We start from the raw sequence: 25,430 nt of genomic DNA, 5'->3' as shown, positions 1-25,430 counted from the left end.
CCCCCCCCCACACACACACACCGCCCCCACCCCCCTACTGCCCAGGACCCCTACCACCACAACCTCCCCAGGGCACTCGCTGGCAGAGTGACTTCCCGGGCCCCCTGGAGGTGAGCAGGAACAATCCACCCCAGCTCCCCGGGTCCCTGTCAGTTCCTCCCGCTGTCCCCGTGGCCTAGCCCCTCTTGGGCCTGCTCCGGAGCCCTTAGGCCCGTTGAGGTAGCTGGAGGAGAGCAGGAGAGAGACAACCACGCAACAAGAGGGGACATGCGGGCCCCCGTGCCACCTCGAGCTCTGAATCAATGTCCTGAGAGAGCTAGGCTTCTGCCTGAGAAGACCCGTATGGGTACCGGTCCCCAAGTGCGCAGACATAACAGGGTCCCCGGTCGCCAGGAAGTGTGGACTAGAGCGAAGCGGAGATGGAGCCACGGATACACACGCATTCCTTTGGCTGTCCGCACATGTACCGGCCTTCTGCCCACGAGAAGCCCCGAAGGGGAGAGAGACACCACCTCCGCGCAACACCCCAGTAGGCCAGTAGGGCCAACCCCACTTGCAGGGCCTGGATGGCTCTTGGGCCTCCCTGGGCCTTTTTTGATCCACAAAGGGCGGAGGGAGAGGCCACGCTCGCAAGGGTGGTTGGCATTTCTGGAGCAACAGTGCCATCAAGCGGAAGCTTTTTGAGCACGGCCTCCAAACCCTGCCTGTGGATACCGTGGGCAAGGCCTGTGATGGGACGAAGGGTGGGTTTTGGTTCACTCAGAGGATTCCTGGTGGGGGGCGGCCAACTCCGGAACACCGCCAGAGTAGGTGCGGGAGCGAAAGGAGGTGGTGGGAGCCGAGCTCGCCCACCCGGGAGCCCCTGGCTGTCAGGCCGGCCGGGCTTCCCAGCCTTGGGGGCGTGGCCTCGGCAGCCGCCATGTTCCGGAACCAGGAGCTGAAGCTACCCCCCACCCAGGGCGTCCGGCCCCCGAAACTCTGCCCTCCTTGCGGGACCCAGGTCCGCCGGTGGGGTCCCCCCCGGGGTCCTCAGGACCTCGGGGGAACCCAGGACCCGTTGCCGCTGCCCCGTCGGAGGCCCCGGGTCCAGCAACGTGGACAGAGGGGAAAGGCGGAGGAGGCGGCCACCCTGTCAGGGGCAGCATTCTGCAGACAGGACGGAGAGTGTCCCGATTAGTGTCTGGTCCCGGAGCCAGACAAGGAAGCGCAACGTAGGCGGGCCGCACATCCCGAGCTCCAGCTCCACTTCCGGTTCGGGGTGTGTTTCGTTTACTTTTGCGCCCGCCACAGAGGGTCTGGGTGCCATGCCCCACAGGACCCCATGAGGCCCTTGCTGTCCCGTATCGCACTGGGTATCCAGACCCACTCGGGACGGGATACAACTGGGCCAACATCAGCACGCTGAGATGGACATCACCGTCCGCAGGGAGGGGATCGAGGGCCAAAGTTTTCCGCCTTCTATCTCGGACTCCGGCTCGGGCACGGGCACGCTGCAGCCAGGGGACGCCTTGGTCCTCGGGGGGCCTCCCTCGTCCTGGACGACCCGGGTCCTCTTGTTTGGGGGGGGGGGGGACGCCTGAGATTCTTCCCACGGGGCCCAAGGTTCGCAGGGGCAGCCGCTGACCCTAGCCAGGGGGGGCACACTGAGACCACCTGGGGCCAGGGAACCAGTCAGATCAGGGAGGCCAGGCCCTGGCCCCAAGGAAGGGCTCTGCCCACATGAGACCGCCTGTTGGCAGAGTTTCGGCCGGCTCCCAAGTGTGAAAGAAGGGGCAGGGGGCGGGTGTCAGCAACCTTCCGAGAGGGGTGAAAGCCAAGCGGAATGTGTGGAGGGAGGGGTCCAGCCTGGAGACTTGTTCCTGGAGTTCGAAGCCTCGCCCGGTACGTTACCACCAAACCACCAGCACCACCACTACTGCCACCCCCAGCCCCGCAAGCCTGCTGACCCCCAGGCAGGTTAAGAGCTGGGCAAAGCGCAGGAACGAGCCACCGCAGGGCTTGCTCCAGAAGCGGCCTGTGGGGACAGTCAGGGTCTAGAAGGAACGGTCGTGTGCCCGGAGTACGCACTTGGGAGACAAGCTGGATGAGGGGTGGTGATAGGGGAGGTGGCGGGGGGGGGGGGGGGGGGCGCGCGCGCGCGTTTGGCTCAGTCCAACAGAGGTGGGCTTTAGGCAGCGTCTTGAGACCTCTTCTTGATTTCCCCGCTGGGCTGCGGCCGCAAGCACAGGGCCACAGGGTCAAGACCTGGGGAGCCAGGGCTGAATGGAGGCCAGGGCCCTTCCTTCTCACTGCTGAAGTGAGGCTCGGGGCCTCTTCGGGACAAAGCCGAAGTCTGCAAAGGCATGGCCCAGGGGTCCGCTCGGCCCGGCTCGGCCCGGCTCCTCTCCTGTGCTGTCCTCTCGAGGAGGTGGGTCCGGGAGCCCTCGGGACAGGACACGACAGGCCTGTGCCAGAACCCTGGAGACCCCGGGAAATGGCAGAAATTCTTGGCTCAGGAGAAGGGCTCCTTCTGCAGTGTCTCCTTGGTCCTGAGAGCGCCGTTCCCCTCTGGACTCCGACTGCGAGCCCTCGCTGGGCCTCGGGCCCCCTTGGCACTGGGTAGCCAGGCTCCCCACGTCATCCCCGAGCTGGACAGAAAAGCGGCACTGGGCCGGACTCCGCCACTGCTGCCAATGGCACCACAACTCTGGCTGGGCTCAACGCGGCCCAGAGAGGCTTCGGGGGCCCTGGGCCTGCCCAGGCCGGACCTGCTCTTACTCCCAGGGGAAGGGGCACGCACGCGGCCAAATGCCCGCGGCCCCGGGGCAGCCCCGGGCGGCCCCTGGCCTGGCCTGGGCTCCAACCGAGCAGCTTCCTCTAGTCCCGCCCAGACATGGCGGCCGCCAGAGTCCCCGAGCCTCCACTTCCTCTACCCCACAAGCCAGGCACCGGCGGAGGGGGGGGACGGGGGACGGGGGACGCGGGCCGAGCGCCTTCCCCCGGTGCCCGTCTCTGGAGCTTGTAAGGCCTCGGGTCACATCTCCTGCCCCTTCGCTGGCGGAGCTCTTGATTTCCCGGGGCACGGGCGGGCCCTTGTTCCCGACTGTACGCCCTTGCCACTCCTCCCCAGGAAGGGACAGCACAGGGTCCGCGAGGCTGGCGACTGGCGGACCTGTTCCTCTTGATGGCAGCATCGCACCAGAAACAGCAACCTGCCTCTCCCCAGTCCTCTCCCTCCGCCCTTCGCTGACGAAAAAAAGAAACGCCAAGCAGGCTCCAACCTGGCAGGCGAAAAGCAAGGTGCCTCAACATCTTGGCCACTTTGGCGGGACGGGGGACGGGGGACGGGCGGGCGCCTCAAACCCTTGTACGCCACCCTGAGTGGCCTCGTCTCCGAGGGGTCCTCTCCAGCTGCCTTCACCACAAGAAAGCGAGGACCCCTCCATCGAGGCACCCAGCAGTGGACCTGCAGCTGTATCTTTAGCAGTCGGTTCCCAGGCCGAAGACCTTGGGAGACACACTGAGTGTGGGCACAGAGTTCGAGTCACGTCCGGCCGGTGCCTGGCGAGACACAATCTCACGGGTCACCCAGTCTCGTCCGCATCCCCCTTCCCAAACGCCCAGCCGGCGCAACCTCTCAATAATCCAGCAAGAGCGCCCTCCCATGGCCTTCCCGGCCTGGGCGAGTGCCAGGGTGGAGCGAGCTGGGCCCAAGGGTGATCAGGAGGCGAGGGGAGGAACAGGCATACGGGGCTCCTGCCCTCACAGCGCAAAAGGCCAAAGGCCTAACAGGCCTGGATCTCCTCAAAGGGTCACCAACCGCCTGTGCCCCCTTGGGGCTGAGACCGCGGCTTCTCGTGGGTGAGGTGGGCGGCCGAATGATCACGTCGCTGGCAGTTAAGCTTCACAGAAGCTGGAGGCCAATCTGGGTCCCGGACGCAGGTGCAGACGCCCCGGGCCCAACTCCTCTCCACTCTTCCCGGTCCTGCAGGACACCGACCTCAGTTTCCACGTGCCGATCGCCCACATGTACACGGATGATCCACATGCTCGTCCAAGCATCTCTTCCTTCCCACTCCACAATCAGGACCTGCCTCGAGAGCCTTTCTCTGCCACGGCGGAAAACTCCGGCCTAGTACACCAGGGTCCCCCCCGCTGCCAGGCACCTACCTTGGGAGTCTCTCCTCCTCGAGGCTTGCTGACATACCAGAATCACTGCCTCTTTCCCATGATGAAGTAAACTCTCTTGGAAGAGGAGAACGAAGGGACCAGAAAGCACTCACTCACCCAGAACACCAGCGCCTAGAGATGGACCGACGTCCCCGATGATGTCCCTTCTCCTTTCCTTCCGCTCTGCCTCCTCTGCAACGAGAGAGCCCAACGCCCTTCACTCAGTGCGGGACCGCCACGCTGCTGGTTAACAACGGGCCGCGTGCAGCCCCGGCCCAGGCAACCTCGACAGTGTCTTCGGTGACTATTCGTACCAGCTCCCCGGGACCAGCAAAACTTCCGAGGAAAGCAGGGTGTGAAAAGTCACCCGCACTCGTCCTTTGCAAATTGCGCGGGTGTCGGACGGAAGGAGCTCTTACAGGAAGGACCGTGTCGGGTCAAACCTGGATCATACCTCCCCCCACCACCAATCTGTCTTCCGTGGGAACCACAGCCATCACCTTAGCGTTTATAGCCGCAGAGCTCTCCTCCTCGGCTCTGGACCCCGAGGGACTGTGGCGGGATAGCGATGGGTAACTTGGCAAGCCCGCGTCCTCCACCGCAACTGGAAAGGCAGACCCTGCACTGACAGGCAGCTCCTATGACGGGCTGGTAAGCAGTCACCAAGCTCTCCCATCCCAGGCCGCACACAGCTCCACTGCACTGACTTCCCGGGGACGAGGCCTTGTGTCCTGGGACCGGGGGGGGGAGGGGGGGGAGTGCGAGTGAAGAGCTACCCCACAGCTTTGCTCCGGGTGGACGCCGAGCCCGGAAAACGAACCCCGGTGACGCCACCACGCACACCTGGCACCTGGGTAACTACGACTCTGCACGCCTCGGCGCGCGGCGCCTCCATCCATGACAGGGAGGAAGGGAGGAAGGAAGAAGAGAGGGCCCTAGTGTCCACAGACAAGGGACAGGTGAAACAAGGCAGGCTCCTCCCTGCTCCCCGCCATTCCCCCCAGCACCCCGCACCCCGCCCCAGCTGAGACAAGGGCACTCTACCCTGGCTGGTGGTCACAAAAGAAAAGGAGGGGATCTAGCAGGACAGGGCAGGACCTGACTCTGCACAGACACACCAAGGCCAGGGGACCTACAACGCTGAGAGCCAACGAACGCAAAAGAGCCTACATTGCTACGTCAGCCCGGTGGGGTCCGGGACACGGCCCTCTGTGCGTCGGCTTGCTTTCGCCTGCATTCAAGCCCGCGAGCGCGCACACACAACAAATCCCACGTCTTTCCCACTGCAGGGAGGGGGTCGGAAGGCGGAGGCACAAGTGAGGAGCCGCCACGGCGCACCGGTGAGGGCTTCTGCCTTGACTGGGATAATACATCTCCCTCCACGGTGGCACCTCCAAGGCGCTCACAGGGCAAAGTACGAGAGAAGGAACGGTCTATGTGAACGCATACGCATACGCATACGCACACGTACGTAAGTGCACGTGTGTCCGTGGTACGCGTACCTCCTTACGGCACACGCGCACCCTTACGTATGTACGTGCGTACGTACGTACGTACATAGGTGCGAACGAGTCCGGGGTTTGAGGGTAGAGTACAGAACACACTCCCGTGGAGAGCTTCCCAGAAAGGGTCCGCTGAACAAATGGCCCTCACCAAGGTCATGTATCTGTGTGGATGGAGACACTGAGCTCTGCACCTGTCCCATGGACTTCAAACCCGCACGCATACGCGCACATCCTCAACCCCCCCCCCCCCACACACACACCGCCCCCACCCCCCTACTGCCCAGGACCCCTACCACCACAACCTCCCCAGGGCACTCGCTGGCAGAGTGACTTCCCGGGCCCCCTGGAGGTGAGCAGGAACAATCCACCCCAGCTCCCCGGGTCCCTGTCAGTTCCTCCCGCTGTCCCCGTGGCCTAGCCCCTCTTGGGCCTGCTCCGGAGCCCTTAGGCCCGTTGAGGTAGCTGGAGGAGAGCAGGAGAGAGACAACCACGCAACAAGAGGGGACATGCGGGCCCCCGTGCCACCTCGAGCTCTGAATCAATGTCCTGAGAGAGCTAGGCTTCTGCCTGAGAAGACCCGTATGGGTACCGGTCCCCAAGTGCGCAGACATAACAGGGTCCCCGGTCGCCAGGAAGTGTGGACTAGAGCGAAGCGGAGATGGAGCCACGGATACACACGCATTCCTTTGGCTGTCCGCACATGTACCGGCCTTCTGCCCACGAGAAGCCCCGAAGGGGAGAGAGACACCACCTCCGCGCAACACCCCAGTAGGCCAGTAGGGCCAACCCCACTTGCAGGGCCTGGATGGCTCTTGGGCCTCCCTGGGCCTTTTTTGATCCACAAAGGGCGGAGGGAGAGGCCACGCTCGCAAGGGTGGTTGGCATTTCTGGAGCAACAGTGCCATCAAGCGGAAGCTTTTTGAGCACGGCCTCCAAACCCTGCCTGTGGATACCGTGGGCAAGGCCTGTGATGGGACGAAGGGTGGGTTTTGGTTCACTCAGAGGATTCCTGGTGGGGGGCGGCCAACTCCGGAACACCGCCAGAGTAGGTGCGGGAGCGAAAGGAGGTGGTGGGAGCCGAGCTCGCCCACCCGGGAGCCCCTGGCTGTCAGGCCGGCCGGGCTTCCCAGCCTTGGGGGCGTGGCCTCGGCAGCCGCCATGTTCCGGAACCAGGAGCTGAAGCTACCCCCCACCCAGGGCGTCCGGCCCCCGAAACTCTGCCCTCCTTGCGGGACCCAGGTCCGCCGGTGGGGTCCCCCCCGGGGTCCTCAGGACCTCGGGGGAACCCAGGACCCGTTGCCGCTGCCCCGTCGGAGGCCCCGGGTCCAGCAACGTGGACAGAGGGGAAAGGCGGAGGAGGCGGCCACCCTGTCAGGGGCAGCATTCTGCAGACAGGACGGAGAGTGTCCCGATTAGTGTCTGGTCCCGGAGCCAGACAAGGAAGCGCAACGTAGGCGGGCCGCACATCCCGAGCTCCAGCTCCACTTCCGGTTCGGGGTGTGTTTCGTTTACTTTTGCGCCCGCCACAGAGGGTCTGGGTGCCATGCCCCACAGGACCCCATGAGGCCCTTGCTGTCCCGTATCGCACTGGGTATCCAGACCCACTCGGGACGGGATACAACTGGGCCAACATCAGCACGCTGAGATGGACATCACCGTCCGCAGGGAGGGGATCGAGGGCCAAAGTTTTCCGCCTTCTATCTCGGACTCCGGCTCGGGCACGGGCACGCTGCAGCCAGGGGACGCCTTGGTCCTCGGGGGGCCTCCCTCGTCCTGGACGACCCGGGTCCTCTTGTTTGGGGGGGGGGGGGGACGCCTGAGATTCTTCCCACGGGGCCCAAGGTTCGCAGGGGCAGCCGCTGACCCTAGCCAGGGGGGGCACACTGAGACCACCTGGGGCCAGGGAACCAGTCAGATCAGGGAGGCCAGGCCCTGGCCCCAAGGAAGGGCTCTGCCCACATGAGACCGCCTGTTGGCAGAGTTTCGGCCGGCTCCCAAGTGTGAAAGAAGGGGCAGGGGGCGGGTGTCAGCAACCTTCCGAGAGGGGTGAAAGCCAAGCGGAATGTGTGGAGGGAGGGGTCCAGCCTGGAGACTTGTTCCTGGAGTTCGAAGCCTCGCCCGGTACGTTACCACCAAACCACCAGCACCACCACTACTGCCACCCCCAGCCCCGCAAGCCTGCTGACCCCCAGGCAGGTTAAGAGCTGGGCAAAGCGCAGGAACGAGCCACCGCAGGGCTTGCTCCAGAAGCGGCCTGTGGGGACAGTCAGGGTCTAGAAGGAACGGTCGTGTGCCCGGAGTACGCACTTGGGAGACAAGCTGGATGAGGGGTGGTGATAGGGGAGGTGGCGGGGGGGGGGGGGGGGGCGCGCGCGCGCGTTTGGCTCAGTCCAACAGAGGTGGGCTTTAGGCAGCGTCTTGAGACCTCTTCTTGATTTCCCCGCTGGGCTGCGGCCGCAAGCACAGGGCCACAGGGTCAAGACCTGGGGAGCCAGGGCTGAATGGAGGCCAGGGCCCTTCCTTCTCACTGCTGAAGTGAGGCTCGGGGCCTCTTCGGGACAAAGCCGAAGTCTGCAAAGGCATGGCCCAGGGGTCCGCTCGGCCCGGCTCGGCCCGGCTCCTCTCCTGTGCTGTCCTCTCGAGGAGGTGGGTCCGGGAGCCCTCGGGACAGGACACGACAGGCCTGTGCCAGAACCCTGGAGACCCCGGGAAATGGCAGAAATTCTTGGCTCAGGAGAAGGGCTCCTTCTGCAGTGTCTCCTTGGTCCTGAGAGCGCCGTTCCCCTCTGGACTCCGACTGCGAGCCCTCGCTGGGCCTCGGGCCCCCTTGGCACTGGGTAGCCAGGCTCCCCACGTCATCCCCGAGCTGGACAGAAAAGCGGCACTGGGCCGGACTCCGCCACTGCTGCCAATGGCACCACAACTCTGGCTGGGCTCAACGCGGCCCAGAGAGGCTTCGGGGGCCCTGGGCCTGCCCAGGCCGGACCTGCTCTTACTCCCAGGGGAAGGGGCACGCACGCGGCCAAATGCCCGCGGCCCCGGGGCAGCCCCGGGCGGCCCCTGGCCTGGCCTGGGCTCCAACCGAGCAGCTTCCTCTAGTCCCGCCCAGACATGGCGGCCGCCAGAGTCCCCGAGCCTCCACTTCCTCTACCCCACAAGCCAGGCACCGGCGGAGGGGGGGGACGGGGGACGGGGGACGCGGGCCGAGCGCCTTCCCCCGGTGCCCGTCTCTGGAGCTTGTAAGGCCTCGGGTCACATCTCCTGCCCCTTCGCTGGCGGAGCTCTTGATTTCCCGGGGCACGGGCGGGCCCTTGTTCCCGACTGTACGCCCTTGCCACTCCTCCCCAGGAAGGGACAGCACAGGGTCCGCGAGGCTGGCGACTGGCGGACCTGTTCCTCTTGATGGCAGCATCGCACCAGAAACAGCAACCTGCCTCTCCCCAGTCCTCTCCCTCCGCCCTTCGCTGACGAAAAAAAGAAACGCCAAGCAGGCTCCAACCTGGCAGGCGAAAAGCAAGGTGCCTCAACATCTTGGCCACTTTGGCGGGACGGGGGACGGGGGACGGGCGGGCGCCTCAAACCCTTGTACGCCACCCTGAGTGGCCTCGTCTCCGAGGGGTCCTCTCCAGCTGCCTTCACCACAAGAAAGCGAGGACCCCTCCATCGAGGCACCCAGCAGTGGACCTGCAGCTGTATCTTTAGCAGTCGGTTCCCAGGCCGAAGACCTTGGGAGACACACTGAGTGTGGGCACAGAGTTCGAGTCACGTCCGGCCGGTGCCTGGCGAGACACAATCTCACGGGTCACCCAGTCTCGTCCGCATCCCCCTTCCCAAACGCCCAGCCGGCGCAACCTCTCAATAATCCAGCAAGAGCGCCCTCCCATGGCCTTCCCGGCCTGGGCGAGTGCCAGGGTGGAGCGAGCTGGGCCCAAGGGTGATCAGGAGGCGAGGGGAGGAACAGGCATACGGGGCTCCTGCCCTCACAGCGCAAAAGGCCAAAGGCCTAACAGGCCTGGATCTCCTCAAAGGGTCACCAACCGCCTGTGCCCCCTTGGGGCTGAGACCGCGGCTTCTCGTGGGTGAGGTGGGCGGCCGAATGATCACGTCGCTGGCAGTTAAGCTTCACAGAAGCTGGAGGCCAATCTGGGTCCCGGACGCAGGTGCAGACGCCCCGGGCCCAACTCCTCTCCACTCTCCCCGGTCCTGCAGGACACCGACCTCAGTTTCCACGTGCCGATCGCCCACATGTACACGGATGATCCACATGCTCGTCCAAGCATCTCTTCCTTCCCACTCCACAATCAGGACCTGCCTCGAGAGCCTTTCTCTGCCACGGCGGAAAACTCCGGCCTAGTACACCAGGGTCCCCCCCGCTGCCAGGCACCTACCTTGGGAGTCTCTCCTCCTCGAGGCTTGCTGACATACCAGAATCACTGCCTCTTTCCCATGATGAAGTAAACTCTCTTGGAAGAGGAGAACGAAGGGACCAGAAAGCACTCACTCACCCAGAACACCAGCGCCTAGAGATGGACCGACGTCCCCGATGATGTCCCTTCTCCTTTCCTTCCGCTCTGCCTCCTCTGCAACGAGAGAGCCCAACGCCCTTCACTCAGTGCGGGACCGCCACGCTGCTGGTTAACAACGGGCCGCGTGCAGCCCCGGCCCAGGCAACCTCGACAGTGTCTTCGGTGACTATTCGTACCAGCTCCCCGGGACCAGCAAAACTTCCGAGGAAAGCAGGGTGTGAAAAGTCACCCGCACTCGTCCTTTGCAAATTGCGCGGGTGTCGGACGGAAGGAGCTCTTACAGGAAGGACCGTGTCGGGTCAAACCTGGATCATACCTCCCCCCACCACCAATCTGTCTTCCGTGGGAACCACAGCCATCACCTTAGCGTTTATAGCCGCAGAGCTCTCCTCCTCGGCTCTGGACCCCGAGGGACTGTGGCGGGATAGCGATGGGTAACTTGGCAAGCCCGCGTCCTCCACCGCAACTGGAAAGGCAGACCCTGCACTGACAGGCAGCTCCTATGACGGGCTGGTAAGCAGTCACCAAGCTCTCCCATCCCAGGCCGCACACAGCTCCACTGCACTGACTTCCCGGGGACGAGGCCTTGTGTCCTGGGACCGGGGGGGGGAGGGGGGGGAGTGCGAGTGAAGAGCTACCCCACAGCTTTGCTCCGGGTGGACGCCGAGCCCGGAAAACGAACCCCGGTGACGCCACCACGCACACCTGGCACCTGGGTAACTACGACTCTGCACGCCTCGGCGCGCGGCGCCTCCATCCATGACAGGGAGGAAGGGAGGAAGGAAGAAGAGAGGGCCCTAGTGTCCACAGACAAGGGACAGGTGAAACAAGGCAGGCTCCTCCCTGCTCCCCGCCATTCCCCCCAGCACCCCGCACCCCGCCCCAGCTGAGACAAGGGCACTCTACCCTGGCTGGTGGTCACAAAAGAAAAGGAGGGGATCTAGCAGGACAGGGCAGGACCTGACTCTGCACAGACACACCAAGGCCAGGGGACCTACAACGCTGAGAGCCAACGAACGCAAAAGAGCCTACATTGCTACGTCAGCCCGGTGGGGTCCGGGACACGGCCCTCTGTGCGTCGGCTTGCTTTCGCCTGCATTCAAGCCCGCGAGCGCGCACACACAACAAATCCCACGTCTTTCCCACTGCAGGGAGGGGGTCGGAAGGCGGAGGCACAAGTGAGGAGCCGCCACGGCGCACCGGTGAGGGCTTCTGCCTTGACTGGGATAATACATCTCCCTCCACGGTGGCACCTCCAAGGCGCTCACAGGGCAAAGTACGAGAGAAGGAACGGTCTATGTGAACGCATACGCATACGCATACGCACACGTACGTAAGTGCACGTGTGTCCGTGGTACGCGTACCTCCTTACGGCACACGCGCACCCTTACGTATGTACGTGCGTACGTACGTACGCACGTACGCACGTACATAGGTGCGAACGAGTCCGGGGTTTGAGGGTAGAGTACAGAACACACTCCCGTGGAGAGCTTCCCAGAAAGGGTCCGCTGAACAAATGGCCCTCACCAAGGTCATGTATCTGTGTGGATGGAGACACTGAGCTCTGCACCTGTCCCATGGACTTCAAACCCGCACGCATACGCGCACATCCTCAACCCCCCCCCCCACACACACACACACCGCCCCCACCCCCCTACTGCCCAGGACCCCTACCACCACAACCTCCCCAGGGCACTCGCTGGCAGAGTGACTTCCCGGGCCCCCTGGAGGTGAGCAGGAACAATCCACCCCAGCTCCCCGGGTCCCTGTCAGTTCCTCCCGCTGTCCCCGTGGCCTAGCCCCTCTTGGGCCTGCTCCGGAGCCCTTAGGCCCGTTGAGGTAGCTGGAGGAGAGCAGGAGAGAGACAACCACGCAACAAGAGGGGACATGCGGGCCCCCGTGCCACCTCGAGCTCTGAATCAATGTCCTGAGAGAGCTAGGCTTCTGCCTGAGAAGACCCGTATGGGTACCGGTCCCCAAGTGCGCAGACATAACAGGGTCCCCGGTCGCCAGGAAGTGTGGACTAGAGCGAAGCGGAGATGGAGCCACGGATACACACGCATTCCTTTGGCTGTCCGCACATGTACCGGCCTTCTGCCCACGAGAAGCCCCGAAGGGGAGAGAGACACCACCTCCGCGCAACACCCCAGTAGGCCAGTAGGGCCAACCCCACTTGCAGGGCCTGGATGGCTCTTGGGCCTCCCTGGGCCTTTTTTGATCCACAAAGGGCGGAGGGAGAGGCCACGCTCGCAAGGGTGGTTGGCATTTCTGGAGCAACAGTGCCATCAAGCGGAAGCTTTTTGAGCACGGCCTCCAAACCCTGCCTGTGGATACCGTGGGCAAGGCCTGTGATGGGACGAAGGGTGGGTTTTGGTTCACTCAGAGGATTCCTGGTGGGGGGCGGCCAACTCCGGAACACCGCCAGAGTAGGTGCGGGAGCGAAAGGAGGTGGTGGGAGCCGAGCTCGCCCACCCGGGAGCCCCTGGCTGTCAGGCCGGCCGGGCTTCCCAGCCTTGGGGGCGTGGCCTCGGCAGCCGCCATGTTCCGGAACCAGGAGCTGAAGCTACCCCCCACCCAGGGCGTCCGGCCCCCGAAACTCTGCCCTCCTTGCGGGACCCAGGTCCGCCGGTGGGGTCCCCCCCGGGGTCCTCAGGACCTCGGGGGAACCCAGGACCCGTTGCCGCTGCCCCGTCGGAGGCCCCGGGTCCAGCAACGTGGACAGAGGGGAAAGGCGGAGGAGGCGGCCACCCTGTCAGGGGCAGCATTCTGCAGACAGGACGGAGAGTGTCCCGATTAGTGTCTGGTCCCGGAGCCAGACAAGGAAGCGCAACGTAGGCGGGCCGCACATCCCGAGTTCCAGCTCCACTTCCGGTTCGGGGTGTGTTTCGTTTACTTTTGCGCCCGCCACAGAGGGTCTGGGTGCCATGCCCCACAGGACCCCATGAGGCCCTTGCTGTCCCGTATCGCACTGGGTATCCAGACCCACTCGGGACGGGATACAACTGGGCCAACATCAGCACGCTGAGATGGACATCACCGTCCGCAGGGAGGGGATCGAGGGCCAAAGTTTTCCGCCTTCTATCTCGGACTCCGGCTCGGGCACGGGCACGCTGCAGCCAGGGGACGCCTTGGTCCTCGGGGGGCCTCCCTCGTCCTGGACGACCCGGGTCCTCTTGTTTGGGGGGGGGGGGGACGCCTGAGATTCTTCCCACGGGGCCCAAGGTTCGCAGGGGCAGCCGCTGACCCTAGCCAGGGGGGGCACACTGAGACCACCTGGGGCCAGGGAACCAGTCAGATCAGGGAGGCCAGGCCCTGGCCCCAAGGAAGGGCTCTGCCCACATGAGACCGCCTGTTGGCAGAGTTTCGGCCGGCTCCCAAGTGTGAAAGAAGGGGCAGGGGGCGGGTGTCAGCAACCTTCCGAGAGGGGTGAAAGCCAAGCGGAATGTGTGGAGGGAGGGGTCCAGCCTGGAGACTTGTTCCTGGAGTTCGAAGCCTCGCCCGGTACGTTACCACCAAACCACCAGCACCACCACTACTGCCACCCCCAGCCCCGCAAGCCTGCTGACCCCCAGGCAGGTTAAGAGCTGGGCAAAGCGCAGGAACGAGCCACCGCAGGGCTTGCTCCAGAAGCGGCCTGTGGGGACAGTCAGGGTCTAGAAGGAACGGTCGTGTGCCCGGAGTACGCACTTGGGAGACAAGCTGGATGAGGGGTGGTGATAGGGGAGGTGGCGGGGGGGGGGGGGGGGGCGCGCGCGCGCGTTTGGCTCAGTCCAACAGAGGTGGGCTTTAGGCAGCGTCTTGAGACCTCTTCTTGATTTCCCCGCTGGGCTGCGGCCGCAAGCACAGGGCCACAGGGTCAAGACCTGGGGAGCCAGGGCTGAATGGAGGCCAGGGCCCTTCCTTCTCACTGCTGAAGTGAGGCTCGGGGCCTCTTCGGGACAAAGCCGAAGTCTGCAAAGGCATGGCCCAGGGGTCCGCTCGGCCCGGCTCGGCCCGGCTCCTCTCCTGTGCTGTCCTCTCGAGGAGGTGGGTCCGGGAGCCCTCGGGACAGGACACGACAGGCCTGTGCCAGAACCCTGGAGACCCCGGGAAATGGCAGAAATTCTTGGCTCAGGAGAAGGGCTCCTTCTGCAGTGTCTCCTTGGTCCTGAGAGCGCCGTTCCCCTCTGGACTCCGACTGCGAGCCCTCGCTGGGCCTCGGGCCCCCTTGGCACTGGGTAGCCAGGCTCCCCACGTCATCCCCGAGCTGGACAGAAAAGCGGCACTGGGCCGGACTCCGCCACTGCTGCCAATGGCACCACAACTCTGGCTGGGCTCAACGCGGCCCAGAGAGGCTTCGGGGGCCCTGGGCCTGCCCAGGCCGGACCTGCTCTTACTCCCAGGGGAAGGGGCACGCACGCGGCCAAATGCCCGCGGCCCCGGGGCAGCCCCGGGCGGCCCCTGGCCTGGCCTGGGCTCCAACCGAGCAGCTTCCTCTAGTCCCGCCCAGACATGGCGGCCGCCAGAGTCCCCGAGCCTCCACTTCCTCTACCCCACAAGCCAGGCACCGGCGGAGGGGGGGGACGGGGGACGGGGGACGCGGGCCGAGCGCCTTCCCCCGGTGCCCGTCTCTGGAGCTTGTAAGGCCTCGGGTCACATCTCCTGCCCCTTCGCTGGCGGAGCTCTTGATTTCCCGGGGCACGGGCGGGCCCTTGTTCCCGACTGTACGCCCTTGCCACTCCTCCCCAGGAAGGGACAGCACAGGGTCCGCGAGGCTGGCGACTGGCGGACCTGTTCCTCTTGATGGCAGCATCGCACCAGAAACAGCAACCTGCCTCTCCCCAGTCCTCTCCCTCCGCCCTTCGCTGACGAAAAAAAGAAACGCCAAGCAGGCTCCAACCTGGCAGGCGAAAAGCAAGGTGCCTCAACATCTTGGCCACTTTGGCGGGACGGGGGACGGGGGACGGGCGGGCGCCTCAAACCCTTGTACGCCACCCTGAGTGGCCTCGTCTCCGAGGGGTCCTCTCCAGCTGCCTTCACCACAAGAAAGCGAGGACCCCTCCATCGAGGCACCCAGCAGTGGACCTGCAGCTGTATCTTTAGCAGTCGGTTCCCAGGCCGAAGACCTTGGGAGACACACTGAGTGTGGGCACAGAGTTCGAGTCACGTCCGGCCGGTGCCTGGCGAGACACAATCTCACGGGTCACCCAGTCTCGTCCGCATCCCCCTTCCCAAACGCCCAGCCGGCGCAACCTCTCAATAATCCAGCAAGAGCGCCCTCCCATGGCCTTCCCGGCCTGGGCGAGTGCCAGGGTGGAGCGAGCTGGGCCCAAGGGTGATCAGGAGGCGAGGGGAGGAACAGGCATACGGGGCTCCTGCCCTCACAGCGCAAAAGGCCAAAGGCCTAACAGGCCTGGATCTCCTCAAAGGGTCACCAACCGCCTGTGCCCCCTTGGGGCTGAGACCGCGGCTTCTCGTGGGTGAGGTGGGCGGCCGAATGATCACGTCGCTGGCAGTTAAGCTTCACAGAAGCTGGAGGCCAATCTGGGTCCCGGACGCAGGTGCAGACGCCCCGGGCCCAACTCCTCTCCACTCTCCCCGGTCCTGCAGGACACCGACCTCAGTTTCCACGTGCCGATCGCCCACATGTACACGGATGATCCACATGCTCGTCCAAGCATCTCTTCCTTCCCACTCCACAATCAGGACCTGCCTCGAGAGCCTTTCTCTGCCACGGCGGAAAACTCCGGCCTAGTACACCAGGGTCCCCCCCGCTGCCAGGCACCTACCTTGGGAGTCTCTCCTCCTCGAGGCTTGCTGACATACCAGAATCACTGCCTCTTTCCCATGATGAAGTAAACTCTCTTGGAAGAGGAGAACGAAGGGACCAGAAAGCACTCACTCACCCAGAACACCAGCGCCTAGAGATGGACCGACGTCCCCGATGATGTCCCTTCTCCTTTCCTTCCGCTCTGCCTCCTCTGCAACGAGAGAGCCCAACGCCCTTCACTCAGTGCGGGACCGCCACGCTGCTGGTTAACAACGGGCCGCGTGCAGCCCCGGCCCAGGCAACCTCGACAGTGTCTTCGGTGACTATTCGTACCAGCTCCCCGGGACCAGCAAAACTTCCGAGGAAAGCAGGGTGTGAAAAGTCACCCGCACTCGTCCTTTTGCAAATTGCGCGGGTGTCGGACGGAAGGAGCTCTTACAGGAAGGACCGTGTCGGGTCAAACCTGGATCATACCTCCCCCCACCACCAATCTGTCTTCCGTGGGAACCACAGCCATCACCTTAGCGTTTATAGCCGCAGAGCTCTCCTCCTCGGCTCTGGACCCCGAGGGACTGTGGCGGGATAGCGATGGGTAACTTGGCAAGCCCGCGTCCTCCACCGCAACTGGAAAGGCAGACCCTGCACTGACAGGCAGCTCCTATGACGGGCTGGTAAGCAGTCACCAAGCTCTCCCATCCCAGGCCGCACACAGCTCCACTGCACTGACTTCCCGGGGACGAGGCCTTGTGTCCTGGGACCGGGGGGGGGAGGGGGGGGAGTGCGAGTGAAGAGCTACCCCACAGCTTTGCTCCGGGTGGACGCCGAGCCCGGAAAACGAACCCCGGTGACGCCACCACGCACACCTGGCACCTGGGTAACTACGACTCTGCACGCCTCGGCGCGCGGCGCCTCCATCCATGACAGGGAGGAAGGGAGGAAGGAAGAAGAGAGGGCCCTAGTGTCCACAGACAAGGGACAGGTGAAACAAGGCAGGCTCCTCCCTGCTCCCCGCCATTCCCCCCAGCACCCCGCACCCCGCCCCAGCTGAGACAAGGGCACTCTACCCTGGCTGGTGGTCACAAAAGAAAAGGAGGGGATCTAGCAGGACAGGGCAGGACCTGACTCTGCACAGACACACCAAGGCCAGGGGACCTACAACGCTGAGAGCCAACGAACGCAAAAGAGCCTACATTGCTACGTCAGCCCGGTGGGGTCCGGGACACGGCCCTCTGTGCGTCGGCTTGCTTTCGCCTGCATTCAAGCCCGCGAGCGCGCACACACAACAAATCCCACGTCTTTCCCACTGCAGGGAGGGGGTCGGAAGGCGGAGGCACAAGTGAGGAGCCGCCACGGCGCACCGGTGAGGGCTTCTGCCTTGACTGGGATAATACATCTCCCTCCACGGTGGCACCTCCAAGGCGCTCACAGGGCAAAGTACGAGAGAAGGAACGGTCTATGTGAACGCATACGCATACGCATACGCACACGTACGTAAGTGCACGTGTGTCCGTGGTACGCGTACCTCCTTACGGCACACGCGCACCCTTACGTATGTACGTGTACGTACGTACGCACGTACGCACGTACATAGGTGCGAACGAGTCCGGGGTTTGAGGGTAGAGTACAGAACACACTCCCGTGGAGAGCTTCCCAGAAAGGGTCCGCTGAACAAATGGCCCTCACCAAGGTCATGTATCTGTGTGGATGGAGACACTGAGCTCTGCACCTGTCCCATGGACTTCAAACCCGCACGCATACGCGCACATCCTCAACCCCCCCCCCCCCACACACACACACACCGCCCCCACCCCCCTACTGCCCAGGACCCCTACCACCACAACCTCCCCAGGGCACTCGCTGGCAGAGTGACTTCCCGGGCCCCCTGGAGGTGAGCAGGAACAATCCACCCCAGCTCCCCGGGTCCCTGTCAGTTCCTCCCGCTGTCCCCGTGGCCTAGCCCCTCTTGGGCCTGCTCCGGAGCCCTTAGGCCCGTTGAGGTAGCTGGAGGAGAGCAGGAGAGAGACAACCACGCAACAAGAGGGGACATGCGGGCCCCCGTGCCACCTCGAGCTCTGAATCAATGTCCTGAGAGAGCTAGGCTTCTGCCTGAGAAGACCCGTATGGGTACCGGTCCCCAAGTGCGCAGACATAACAGGGTCCCCGGTCGCCAGGAAGTGTGGACTAGAGCGAAGCGGAGATGGAGCCACGGATACACACGCATTCCTTTGGCTGTCCGCACATGTACCGGCCTTCTGCCCACGAGAAGCCCCGAAGGGGAGAGAGACACCACCTCCGCGCAACACCCCAGTAGGCCAGTAGGGCCAACCCCACTTGCAGGGCCTGGATGGCTCTTGGGCCTCCCTGGGCCTTTTTTGATCCACAAAGGGCGGAGGGAGAGGCCACGCTCGCAAGGGTGGTTGGCATTTCTGGAGCAACAGTGCCATCAAGCGGAAGCTTTTTGAGCACGGCCTCCAAACCCTGCCTGTGGATACCGTGGGCAAGGCCTGTGATGGGACGAAGGGTGGGTTTTGGTTCACTCAGAGGATTCCTGGTGGGGGGCGGCCAACTCCGGAACACCGCCAGAGTAGGTGCGGGAGCGAAAGGAGGTGGTGGGAGCCGAGCTCGCCCACCCGGGAGCCCCTGGCTGTCAGGCCGGCCGGGCTTCCCAGCCTTGGGGGCGTGGCCTCGGCAGCCGCCATGTTCCGGAACCAGGAGCTGAAGCTACCCCCCACCCAGGGCGTCCGGCCCCCGAAACTCTGCCCTCCTTGCGGGACCCAGGTCCGCCGGTGGGGTCCCCCCCGGGGTCCTCAGGACCTCGGGGGAACCCAGGACCCGTTGCCGCTGCCCCGTCGGAGGCCCCGGGTCCAGCAACGTGGACAGAGGGGAAAGGCGGAGGAGGCGGCCACCCTGTCAGGGGCAGCATTCTGCAGACAGGACGGAGAGTGTCCCGATTAGTGTCTGGTCCCGGAGCCAGACAAGGAAGCGCAACGTAGGCGGGCCGCACATCCCGAGTTCCAGCTCCACTTCCGGTTCGGGGTGTGTTTCGTTTACTTTTGCGCCCGCCACAGAGGGTCTGGGTGCCATGCCCCACAGGACCCCATGAGGCCCTTGCTGTCCCGTATCGCACTGGGTATCCAGACCCACTCGGGACGGGATACAACTGGGCCAACATCAGCACGCTGAGATGGACATCACCGTCCGCAGGGAGGGGATCGAGGGCCAAAGTTTTCCGCCTTCTATCTCGGACTCCGGCTCGGGCACGGGCACGCTGCAGCCAGGGGACGCCTTGGTCCTCGGGGGGCCTCCCTCGTCCTGGACGACCCGGGTCCTCTTGTTTGGGGGGGGGGGGGACGCCTGAGATTCTTCCCACGGGGCCCAAGGTTCGCAGGGGCAGCCGCTGACCCTAGCCAGGGGGGGCACACTGAGACCACCTGGGGCCAGGGAACCAGTCAGATCAGGGAGGCCAGGCCCTGGCCCCAAGGAAGGGCTCTGCCCACATGAGACCGCCTGTTGGCAGAGTTTCGGCCGGCTCCCAAGTGTGAAAGAAGGGGCAGGGGGCGGGTGTCAGCAACCTTCCGAGAGGGGTGAAAGCCAAGCGGAATGTGTGGAGGGAGGGGTCCAGCCTGGAGACTTGTTCCTGGAGTTCGAAGCCTCGCCCGGTACGTTACCACCAAACCACCAGCACCACCACTACTGCCACCCCCAGCCCCGCAAGCCTGCTGACCCCCAGGCAGGTTAAGAGCTGGGCAAAGCGCAGGAACGAGCCACCGCAGGGCTTGCTCCAGAAGCGGCCTGTGGGGACAGTCAGGGTCTAGAAGGAACGGTCGTGTGCCCGGAGTACGCACTTGGGAGACAAGCTGGATGAGGGGTGGTGATAGGGGAGGTGGCGGGGGGGGGGGGGGGGGGGGGGCGCGCGCGCGCGTTTGGCTCAGTCCAACAGAGGTGGGCTTTAGGCAGCGTCTTGAGACCTCTTCTTGATTTCCCCGCTGGGCTGCGGCCGCAAGCACAGGGCCACAGGGTCAAGACCTGGGGAGCCAGGGCTGAATGGAGGCCAGGGCCCTTCCTTCTCACTGCTGAAGTGAGGCTCGGGGCCTCTTCGGGACAAAGCCGAAGTCTGGCATGGCCCAGGGGTCCGCTCGGCCCGGCTCGGCCCGGCTCCTCTCCTGTGCTGTCCTCTCGAGGAGGTGGGTCCGGGAGCCCTCGGGACAGGACACGACAGGCCTGTGCCAGAACCCTGGAGACCCCGGGAAATGGCAGAAATTCTTGGCTCAGGAGAAGGGCTCCTTCTGCAGTGTCTCCTTGGTCCTGAGAGCGCCGTTCCCCTCTGGACTCCGACTGCGAGCCCTCGCTGGGCCTCGGGCCCCCTTGGCACTGGGTAGCCAGGCTCCCCACGTCATCCCCGAGCTGGACAGAAAAGCGGCACTGGGCCGGACTCCGCCACTGCTGCCAATGGCACCACAACTCTGGCTGGGCTCAACGCGGCCCAGAGAGGCTTCGGGGGCCCTGGGCCTGCCCAGGCCGGACCTGCTCTTACTCCCAGGGGAAGGGGCACGCACGCGGCCAAATGCCCGCGGCCCCGGGGCAGCCCCGGGCGGCCCCTGGCCTGGCCTGGGCTCCAACCGAGCAGCTTCCTCTAGTCCCGCCCAGACATGGCGGCCGCCAGAGTCCCCGAGCCTCCACTTCCTCTACCCCACAAGCCAGGCACCGGCGGAGGGGGGGGACGGGGGACGGGGGACGCGGGCCGAGCGCCTTCCCCCGGTGCCCGTCTCTGGAGCTTGTAAGGCCTCGGGTCACATCTCCTGCCCCTTCGCTGGCGGAGCTCTTGATTTCCCGGGGCACGGGCGGGCCCTTGTTCCCGACTGTACGCCCTTGCCACTCCTCCCCAGGAAGGGACAGCACAGGGTCCGCGAGGCTGGCGACTGGCGGACCTGTTCCTCTTGATGGCAGCATCGCACCAGAAACAGCAACCTGCCTCTCCCCAGTCCTCTCCCTCCGCCCTTCGCTGACGAAAAAAAGAAACGCCAAGCAGGCTCCAACCTGGCAGGCGAAAAGCAAGGTGCCTCAACATCTTGGCCACTTTGGCGGGACGGGGGACGGGGGACGGGCGGGCGCCTCAAACCCTTGTACGCCACCCTGAGTGGCCTCGTCTCCGAGGGGTCCTCTCCAGCTGCCTTCACCACAAGAAAGCGAGGACCCCTCCATCGAGGCACCCAGCAGTGGACCTGCAGCTGTATCTTTAGCAGTCGGTTCCCAGGCCGAAGACCTTGGGAGACACACTGAGTGTGGGCACAGAGTTCGAGTCACGTCCGGCCGGTGCCTGGCGAGACACAATCTCACGGGTCACCCAGTCTCGTCCGCATCCCCCTTCCCAAACGCCCAGCCGGCGCAACCTCTCAATAATCCAGCAAGAGCGCCCTCCCATGGCCTTCCCGGCCTGGGCGAGTGCCAGGGTGGAGCGAGCTGGGCCCAAGGGTGATCAGGAGGCGAGGGGAGGAACAGGCATACGGGGCTCCTGCCCTCACAGCGCAAAAGGCCAAAGGCCTAACAGGCCTGGATCTCCTCAAAGGGTCACCAACCGCCTGTGCCCCCTTGGGGCTGAGACCGCGGCTTCTCGTGGGTGAGGTGGGCGGCCGAATGATCACGTCGCTGGCAGTTAAGCTTCACAGAAGCTGGAGGCCAATCTGGGTCCCGGACGCAGGTGCAGACGCCCCGGGCCCAACTCCTCTCCACTCTCCCCGGTCCTGCAGGACACCGACCTCAGTTTCCACGTGCCGATCGCCCACATGTACACGGATGATCCACATGCTCGTCCAAGCATCTCTTCCTTCCCACTCCACAATCAGGACCTGCCTCGAGAGCCTTTCTCTGCCACGGCGGAAAACTCCGGCCTAGTACACCAGGGTCCCCCCCGCTGCCAGGCACCTACCTTGGGAGTCTCTCCTCCTCGAGGCTTGCTGACATACCAGAATCACTGCCTCTTTCCCATGATGAAGTAAACTCTCTTGGAAGAGGAGAACGAAGGGACCAGAAAGCACTCACTCACCCAGAACACCAGCGCCTAGAGATGGACCGACGTCCCCGATGATGTCCCTTCTCCTTTCCTTCCGCTCTGCCTCCTCTGCAACGAGAGAGCCCAACGCCCTTCACTCAGTGCGGGACCGCCACGCTGCTGGTTAACAACGGGCCGCGTGCAGCCCCGGCCCAGGCAACCTCGACAGTGTCTTCGGTGACTATTCGTACCAGCTCCCCGGGACCAGCAAAACTTCCGAGGAAAGCAGGGTGTGAAAAGTCACCCGCACTCGTCCTTTTGCAAATTGCGCGGGTGTCGGACGGAAGGAGCTCTTACAGGAAGGACCGTGTCGGGTCAAACCTGGATCATACCTCCCCCCACCACCAATCTGTCTTCCGTGGGAACCACAGCCATCACCTTAGCGTTTATAGCCGCAGAGCTCTCCTCCTCGGCTCTGGACCCCGAGGGACTGTGGCGGGATAGCGATGGGTAACTTGGCAAGCCCGCGTCCTCCACCGCAACTGGAAAGGCAGACCCTGCACTGACAGGCAGCTCCTATGACGGGCTGGTAAGCAGTCACCAAGCTCTCCCATCCCAGGCCGCACACAGCTCCACTGCACTGACTTCCCGGGGACGAGGCCTTGTGTCCTGGGACCGGGGGGGGGGGGGGGGGAGTGCGAGTGAAGAGCTACCCCACAGCTTTGCTCCGGGTGGACGCCGAGCCCGGAAAACGAACCCCGGTGACGCCACCACGCACACCTGGCACCTGGGTAACTACGACTCTGCACGCCTCGGCGCGCGGCGCCTCCATCCATGACAGGGAGGAAGGGAGGAAGGAAGAAGAGAGGGCCCTAGTGTCCACAGACAAGGGACAGGTGAAACAAGGCAGGCTCCTCCCTGCTCCCCGCCATTCCCCCCAGCACCCCGCACCCCGCCCCAGCTGAGACAAGGGCACTCTACCCTGGCTGGTGGTCACAAAAGAAAAGGAGGGGATCTAGCAGGACAGGGCAGGACCTGACTCTGCACAGACACACCAAGGCCAGGGGACCTACAACGCTGAGAGCCAACGAACGCAAAAGAGCCTACATTGCTACGTCAGCCCGGTGGGGTCCGGGACACGGCCCTCTGTGCGTCGGCTTGCTTTCGCCTGCATTCAAGCCCGCGAGCGCGCACACACAACAAATCCCACGTCTTTCCCACTGCAGGGAGGGGGTCGGAAGGCGGAGGCACAAGTGAGGAGCCGCCACGGCGCACCGGTGAGGGCTTCTGCCTTGACTGGGATAATACATCTCCCTCCACGGTGGCACCTCCAAGGCGCTCACAGGGCAAAGTACGAGAGAAGGAACGGTCTATGTGAACGCATACGCATACGCATACGCACACGTACGTAAGTGCACGTGTGTCCGTGGTACGCGTACCTCCTTACGGCACACGCGCACCCTTACGTATGTACGTACATAGGTGCGAACGAGTCCGGGGTTTGAGGGTAGAGTACAGAACACACTCCCGTGGAGAGCTTCCCAGAAAGGGTCCGCTGAACAAATGGCCCTCACCAAGGTCATGTATCTGTGTGGATGGAGACACTGAGCTCTGCACCTGTCCCATGGACTTCAAACCCGCACGCATACGCGCACATCCTCAACCCCCCCCCCCCCACACACACACACACCGCCCCCACCCCCCTACTGCCCAGGACCCCTACCACCACAACCTCCCCAGGGCACTCGCTGGCAGAGTGACTTCCCGGGCCCCCTGGAGGTGAGCAGGAACAATCCACCCCAGCTCCCCGGGTCCCTGTCAGTTCCTCCCGCTGTCCCCGTGGCCTAGCCCCTCTTGGGCCTGCTCCGGAGCCCTTAGGCCCGTTGAGGTAGCTGGAGGAGAGCAGGAGAGAGACAACCACGCAACAAGAGGGGACATGCGGGCCCCCGTGCCACCTCGAGCTCTGAATCAATGTCCTGAGAGAGCTAGGCTTCTGCCTGAGAAGACCCGTATGGGTACCGGTCCCCAAGTGCGCAGACATAACAGGGTCCCCGGTCGCCAGGAAGTGTGGACTAGAGCGAAGCGGAGATGGAGCCACGGATACACACGCATTCCTTTGGCTGTCCGCACATGTACCGGCCTTCTGCCCACGAGAAGCCCCGAAGGGGAGAGAGACACCACCTCCGCGCAACACCCCAGTAGGCCAGTAGGGCCAACCCCACTTGCAGGGCCTGGATGGCTCTTGGGCCTCCCTGGGCCTTTTTTGATCCACAAAGGGCGGAGGGAGAGGCCACGCTCGCAAGGGTGGTTGGCATTTCTGGAGCAACAGTGCCATCAAGCGGAAGCTTTTTGAGCACGGCCTCCAAACCCTGCCTGTGGATACCGTGGGCAAGGCCTGTGATGGGACGAAGGGTGGGTTTTGGTTCACTCAGAGGATTCCTGGTGGGGGGCGGCCAACTCCGGAACACCGCCAGAGTAGGTGCGGGAGCGAAAGGAGGTGGTGGGAGCCGAGCTCGCCCACCCGGGAGCCCCTGGCTGTCAGGCCGGCCGGGCTTCCCAGCCTTGGGGGCGTGGCCTCGGCAGCCGCCATGTTCCGGAACCAGGAGCTGAAGCTAGAGCTGAAGCTACCCCCCACCCAGGGCGTCCGGCCCCCGAAACTCTGCCCTCCTTGCGGGACCCAGGTCCGCCGGTGGGGTCCCCCCCGGGGTCCTCAGGACCTCGGGGGAACCCAGGACCCGTTGCCGCTGCCCCGTCGGAGGCCCCGGGTCCAGCAACGTGGACAGAGGGGAAAGGCGGAGGAGGCGGCCACCCTGTCAGGGGCAGCATTCTGCAGACAGGACGGAGAGTGTCCCGATTAGTGTCTGGTCCCGGAGCCAGACAAGGAAGCGCAACGTAGGCGGGCCGCACATCCCGAGTTCCAGCTCCACTTCCGGTTCGGGGTGTGTTTCGTTTACTTTTGCGCCCGCCACAGAGGGTCTGGGTGCCATGCCCCACAGGACCCCATGAGGCCCTTGCTGTCCCGTATCGCACTGGGTATCCAGACCCACTCGGGACGGGATACAACTGGGCCAACATCAGCACGCTGAGATGGACATCACCGTCCGCAGGGAGGGGATCGAGGGCCAAAGTTTTCCGCCTTCTATCTCGGACTCCGGCTCGGGCACGGGCACGCTGCAGCCAGGGGACGCCTTGGTCCTCGGGGGGCCTCCCTCGTCCTGGACGACCCGGGTCCTCTTGTTTGGGGGGGGGGGGGACGCCTGAGATTCTTCCCACGGGGCCCAAGGTTCGCAGGGGCAGCCGCTGACCCTAGCCAGGGGGGGCACACTGAGACCACCTGGGGCCAGGGAACCAGTCAGATCAGGGAGGCCAGGCCCTGGCCCCAAGGAAGGGCTCTGCCCACATGAGACCGCCTGTTGGCAGAGTTTCGGCCGGCTCCCAAGTGTGAAAGAAGGGGCAGGGGGCGGGTGTCAGCAACCTTCCGAGAGGGGTGAAAGCCAAGCGGAATGTGTGGA

General features: G+C 64.4%; 1 protein-coding gene across 1 annotated transcript in view; it reads right to left on the bottom strand.

Annotated features, from left to right (window-relative positions):
• LOC140694680 (uncharacterized) overlaps positions 1 to 25,430 on the bottom strand; it is a gene marked incomplete at both ends in the record, with an annotated part of 62,373 nt that overhangs the window by 22,207 nt on the left and 14,736 nt on the right. Inside the window, 4 exons of the mRNA XM_072957816.1 lie at positions 4,267 to 4,341; positions 10,160 to 10,234; positions 16,066 to 16,140; positions 21,973 to 22,047. Of these exons, the coding sequence (XP_072813917.1) occupies positions 4,267 to 4,341; positions 10,160 to 10,234; positions 16,066 to 16,140; positions 21,973 to 22,047 (300 nt within the window). The remainder of the gene's footprint in view (positions 1 to 4,266; positions 4,342 to 10,159; positions 10,235 to 16,065; positions 16,141 to 21,972; positions 22,048 to 25,430) is intronic.

The sequence above is a fragment of the Vicugna pacos genome, unplaced genomic scaffold, assembly GCF_048564905.1.
Source record: "Vicugna pacos unplaced genomic scaffold, VicPac4 scaffold_84, whole genome shotgun sequence".
Lineage (NCBI taxonomy): Eukaryota > Metazoa > Chordata > Mammalia > Artiodactyla > Camelidae > Vicugna > Vicugna pacos.
The sequence above is the reverse complement of the archived record's forward strand: the minus strand, read 5'-3'. Positions and strand labels throughout refer to the sequence as shown.